The sequence below is a fragment of the Mustela lutreola genome, chromosome 3, assembly GCF_030435805.1.
Source record: "Mustela lutreola isolate mMusLut2 chromosome 3, mMusLut2.pri, whole genome shotgun sequence".
Classification (NCBI taxonomy): Eukaryota; Metazoa; Chordata; class Mammalia; order Carnivora; family Mustelidae; genus Mustela; species Mustela lutreola.
Window position 1 is genome coordinate 104,041,922 of NC_081292.1, and position 6,342 is coordinate 104,048,263.

General features: G+C 39.0%; 1 protein-coding gene across 1 annotated transcript; it reads right to left on the minus strand.

The window, feature by feature from the left end:
- Positions 1–635: 635 nt before the first annotated feature.
- LOC131826906 (mRNA decay activator protein ZFP36L1-like) lies at positions 636–1,962 on the minus strand. The gene is given in 2 exon segments (XM_059166600.1): positions 636–1,601; positions 1,604–1,962. Coding segments are annotated over 2 exon segments (1,014 nt in total). The 5' UTR covers positions 1,827–1,962; the 3' UTR covers positions 636–810.
- Positions 1,963–6,342: the final 4,380 nt, after the last annotated feature.

The following is a 6,342-nucleotide window of genomic DNA, read 5'->3' on the forward strand; positions in this document are numbered from 1 at the left end:
ATCAAGTCTCTCATAGTCCATCTAGCTTCCCCATCCTCCCCACTTAAAAAAAAAAAAAAGAAAAAAATTAAATCACGAAGTCCCACTTATATCACAATCTTCATCCACTTTTTCAGTCTTCCTTCCTGTAGACCTACACGAACCCAGGCAAGATTAGTCAACAGTGGTTCAGGTCGGGAAGAAAAAGGTTTTGAATGTCAAGATAGGTTTCCCCAAAAACCCGAGTCTGGTAACAACTCTCCCGAAAGGGGTGTGAAGGTCATGGGGAGAGGGAGGAGGAAGTGTGTGGGAGGCTGAAGTAAGGGAAGGTGCAGTTGGGCCGCCAGTAGAGGGAGCTGCTGGTTCTGGGTCCCCTCCCCCTCCCCATGGGCAGAGGCTCTGGGTGGCCCACAGGTGCCCTCTGGCGCTGAAGAGGTAATGTAGTCACAGTGACAAAGTTAGATTACAAGGCACTAAATTGCTTCTGTAAACTGTTACTGCTTTTTCTTTTGTGATTTGGCACTTAAGGCTTAAGCCGAGGGGGGAAAAGGCATCTACTGACAAATATGGGACTTGTCTGTTATGCGTGGTAAGTGGGCTATAAAATCGAGGAGAGGGGGGTTTCAAAGAGGAAGCTACTGACAAATTGACTTGTCCTTATGTTAGGGGGGAGGGTTAGGAGTGGGGGAGGGGGGCATTCCAAGGTTCTGGGGGAAGGGGTTGAGCTTAACCTTGTTAATGCAGGGGTTGTAGGGAATCAGATGGGTAGGGAGGTGAGGGGAAGAAGGATGGGCAGGGTGGAGTAGGCAGGGGGTCCCTCCCTACCCTGGTTTAGTCATCTGAGATGGAAAGTCTGCTGAAAATGGGCAGGCGTCTTGAGTTGTCCAAGGTGGGGGAATCAGAGCCACTGTGGCTGCTGCTGGAGCTGCTCTGATAGCCCTCCTGGTCCGAGAGAGAATCCTGAGGGCTGGGGGGAGAGTCAGACATGTGAGGGGACTCGGACATGGGCCGGAAGAGGAAGGTGGTTGGGGAGCCACCCCCAGGCAGCCCCATGCTAGGGGCAAAGAGGCTTGCCAGCTCCTGGCTGGAGAAAGCAAAGGGGTTATTGGTGCCATCTGGCAGGGTGGGTGAGCCCAGGAGGTCATCGGCACTCAGGATGGGGGGTGGGGTGATGGACGTGGGGCTGTCCAGCAGCCCCGTGGCAGTGGCGGCGGCAGCGGCACTAGGAAACCCAGCAAAGCTAAAGCTATGCTGGAGGCAGGGACGGTCAGCGGAGAGGTCCCGGGCCCCCGCCAGGGCGCGGCGCTCCTCGGCGTTGTGGATGAAGTGGCAGTGGGGCCCATATGGGCAAAAGCCGGTGGTGTGGAAGGTGCGGCACAGCTCCATCTTGTACTTGGGGTGACGGGTCAGACTTCGGAGCTCGTGGATGCCATGAGCGAACTGGCACTTGTCCCCGTACTTACAGGCGCCGTTCTCCTCGAAGGGACGGCACAGCTCCGTCTTGTAGCGGCTGGAGTTGACCTGGCCGCTCCCCGGCTGCTTCTGGGTGGGCAGCAGCCGCTCGCCCCTTTCTGAGAAAGAGCGGTCTCGGAAACGGCTGTCCCGAGAGCTCAGAGCTGGGCTGGTTCGCCCTTGAGACTGCTGAGGAGCTGGTTCTGGTGGAACTTGGAGCTGGGCAGAGTGACCGAGTGCCTCCGGGGGAAGCCCCCACCGGCAGGGGTGCCCACCGCCTTCCTGTCCAGCAAGCAGCCCCCTGCACTGGGAGTACTGTAGTTGAGCATCTTGTTACCCTTGCATAAAACTTCGCTCAAGTCGAAGATGGTGGCAGACACGAGGGTGATGGTCATCCTGGGCGCTCGCACGGGGGCAGGGACGGGTTCTGGTGTGTCGCGAAGGTCTCGGTGCAAGGAAGGCGCAGCCTCCGGCTCTCCGGTCTGGAGTCCCACACGCCTGCCCCCGGCGCCCCTCGCCTTTCTGACTCTCCCCCCTTCTTTTTTTTTTTTTTTTAAACATTTTATTTTTAAGTCATTTCTATATCCAATGTGGCTTGAACTCAACAACTCCAAGATCAAAGGATTATGTACTCTACTGCCTGAGCCAGCCAGGCACACTGATTTATTTTTATTTATTACCTAATCTGTTCCAGAGTATTTTAAAGGACTATCAGGATTTTACAGCATAAAACAATAAAAGAATATATAGATAATGTAATTCCTAGCACTCCCCACTTCTATTTTCATTAGGCTATCATATGAATCCAACACTGTTGTCTGATGAGGCATCTCCGTATTCCACCACCGTGAAAACTGTACATGCATTAGATGCTTGGGTCATTTCTAAGTTCTTGACCTTATTCTGCTCTTCTGTGTACCCATGTTCAATTGTGCCAGTACAACAGTGGGGTTGCTATGGTTTATGATTATTATTGGTATCTGGTAGACAAATACCTCTCACATTGTTTTATAAGAATTAGATAATCATGACATATTGCATTGGATATTAATTTTTGGCTAAGTATGCCAAAGTAATTGTTTCCTTCTGCTGTAATTGCAATGAATCTATGAATTTATTCAGGATGAAGTAACCTCTCCATAGATTGAGTCTTCCAATCTGCTCTGATTCTATTGGTTCTACTTTAAATTTCCTATATATACAATATTGTCATCTGCAAATGCATGGAAGTCTTATTAAAGCATTTCCAGTTATTATAATTTTCCTTCCCCCTCTTTTTTTTTTTTTTTTCTCTTTTTGTGATATCTAGGACTAAATGCTTAGGAAGAAACTGGGACACATCACTGGCTTTCAATTTCAGTAGGAAATTTTCACTATATCACTATCAGTATAATATAAGCTATAATTGTGGATTCTTTATCACATTTAGTTGATTTCCTTATATTGCTAGTTTATTAAGAATTTTATTATGATTTTTAAAAATTTTTATCAAATATTGTTTCTGCATCAATCAAGGTCTACTTAAATTTTTTATATTCTCTCTTTAATGAAGCATTACCTTAACTCATTTTTAATTCTAAACCAAATTTGCATTATTAGTATATAGCATAACTGAACATAATATATAATCTTTATTTTTATATGTCAGTATGTTTGACTTGCTAATATTTTATTTAGGGATTTTGCATCTATGTTCATAAGAGAATTCGTACTGACAGATTGTACTTCTTGTAATTTCGTTGTCGGATTTCAGTAGTGGAGTTTTGCTGGCCTTATAAAAAGATTTAAGAAGTAATTCTTCTCTCCATATTTATTAATGAGTTTGCTAAAGACCAGTGTTATTTCCTTTCTAAACTACTTGGAAGCTTATTTAGTAGTTATCTGAGCCTACTGTGTTTATGTATGTTTATCTTGATATTTGGGGGAGATATTTTGCAATGTGTCAATCTACTAAGTTATCTATATGCCCATATATTATGTTTTGTAATTTATCTGCTAATTTCTTAATAGATTGAACTAATTTTATTTTCTCTAATGAATTTCTGTAATTAAAATTATGGATATGGATTTTATTAAAAGCATTATTTTATTATATAAGATCTATAGTAGTGCCATTTTATGCATTTCTAATACTGATGATTGGTATTTTTATTTTCTCTCAGCATTTATCAACTTTTTAAATATGTTCCAAAGAAATTTTAACTTTGTTTATACATTTTTCTGTTTCACATCTGTTTTCTATTTCATTGATTTCTGCATTTTGTAAAACATGTTTCCCTAAATATTTTAGTTTTGTTACCTTATTGAAATGGACATCTAAATCATAATATATTTCCAATTTTATTTTTTTCCAATACATGCATTTAAGACTATAAATTAACTTTTTAAAACTGCCTAAGATATACCACAAAGTATTAAAAGAGGATAACTAAATTATCATTGGTAGTTGTTTGTCTTTGGGTTTTTTTTCCCATTATAATAATGGTATTATAAATATTTTTAAACATCTCCCTATAATTGTGAATGAATTTCTTAACATACACATCTAAAATGGAATTATCTTTAGGATGTGTGCTACTTCAGACTTATTTCTTAGTGTCATGGTTTTTCTTAAAATGTCTTCACTCACTCACTTCTTACCAAAAATAAATTACAGTCCTTGTTACTTCACCTCCTAAAAAATACTTGATTTTCTCACTACATTTATTTTGCTTAATTTATTTATGGTTATCTAATGAGTGACTTATTGTATATAATAGTGGTTTTATTTGCATTTCTAATTATTTGTGGGTATTCCCTTGTGTGATTAGCTTGTTTCTTTTTTCTTCTAGCCATGTTCTCTATTGGAATTTTTATCTTTTTAAATATGATTTCTAGGAGGCCATCAGTTATTTTTGATAAATATAAAGGGTATCTATATTTATTCATAAGGCTGATCCTTTTCCAGCTGTATTTCTTTCAATCATCTTCCTTCAAAATATAGTTTCTTTGTTGACACATTTTGAAAACATAAATTCTTTAATGTAGTCTGGTTTACTAAAGATACAATTTATATGTGTTGATATTTTATAAAAATATTTTCTTTTCAGAAGTTATAAACACTAACTCCAAGACTTTATTTCTAAAATTTAAAAAATTTCAACTTTCATATTTCTACTTTAACTTGGTAAAATTGATTTTGTCTGGTAGGATACAGGGATCTGAGTTTTTTTTCCATATACATAACCACATCAGGAAAATATATTGAGTGCTGCATCCTCTTCCTTTGTCCTACGTTATCATATCTTCTAAATATCAAGTTTCTATTTAATATACTCCTACAACATTAATTTATGGAATTATACTTTTAATAATCGTATTAATATAATTTGTTATTATTTTATATCATGTTTTTCTTACTTGAATTTATATTAACAAATATTGTCCCATATCCTTTTTGTGTATTAGGATTGGCTAATCAGTTACAAACTTTTTTTAGGAAATTCATTAAATATGTTTCCAAGAGATATGTTATCTTGGAATAATTAACAGTTTTGTAAAATTAATTTTTAACTATGAAAGTGCTATATATCTCTGGTTATTTAGATTTTATTTACTGTTTTAGTAATATTTAACAATTTTTCATTAAGCTTTGTGGACATATATTTTAAAATGTATTTGTAGGGGCGCCTGGGTGGCTCAGTGGGTTAGAGCCTCTGCCTTCGGCTCAGGTCATGATCCCAGGGTCCTGGGATCGAGCCCCGCGTCAGGCTGTCTGCTCCACGGAGAGCCTGCTTCCTCCTCTCTCTCTCTCTGTCTGCCTCTCTGCCTACTTGTGATCTCTGTCTGTCAAACAAATAAATAAAAATCTTTAAAAAAAATGTATTTGTAGATACTTTATATTTGTTGTCACTTTACAAATGGAATCTACTTAAAACTTTATTTTTTGCTACATCTTGTTTTTAACAACAATGTGATTATTTTAATATGTTCATCTATCCCCCACAAAAGTGTGTTTTCTTCTTGTATGTAAAAATATTTTCAAGGGTAATTTTATAATCATCCTAATAGATGCAGAAAAATAATTTGATAGATGATAATTCCCATTTGCTATGGAATTCCTAGTAAATCAAGAGTAGAAAGAAACTACTGTAACAGTTATGAGGAAACAGAGATCCATCCCCTAATAAAACTAATGAATATTTTATATATAATTATATATAATTTATATACAATTTATATATGAATGACTTGGCCAGTTGGTAAGACATGTTACTCTTGATCTCAGGGTCATGAGTTCAAGCCCTATGTTCAGCATAGAGATTACTTTAAAAAGAATCTAAAGTCTTTGTAAATCTTTCTTATGACATGCAAGAAATGAAAAACTTCTATTAAAGAAAATCCACAAAAATTCACTAAGAAAAGTGAGATTCAGTGTATCTTTTTTTTTTTTTTTTTTACCAGTAAATTTGGGCATTTATTGATGAAAATATTTCCCACATCTTGCCTCAGTAGATTCAGTGTTTCTTAATCAAGACCGATGCCTTCCTTTCTGCAAACCTCCAGCTCAGCAAGACAGTCCACTCCAAAGAGGCAACCAAAAAGACAGGGCTTCCTCTACCCCAGGCTCAGTTAGAGGACATCCTTCTCAGAAGTATTTCTAATTCTACTCCCAGCTACCTTTGGGGCTAAGCTCTGGAGTAAGAGGTCAGAGGTTCCTTCTTCCATTTGTGCAATGAAAGCTCTACTTTGGGCATGACAACACTAGGACCCCCATCCCTCCTCACTAGCTTATAGGGCAGTGGTTCCATGCCAGGAGAGGCAAGCTATTTCCCTTTTCACTGAGCACTTGGCTTCTAAAGCAGGGCAGGAACTCAGAGAAGCATGCCATTGTCCCCAACCCATCTCCTGAGCCCTGGCTCTGAGATTTTG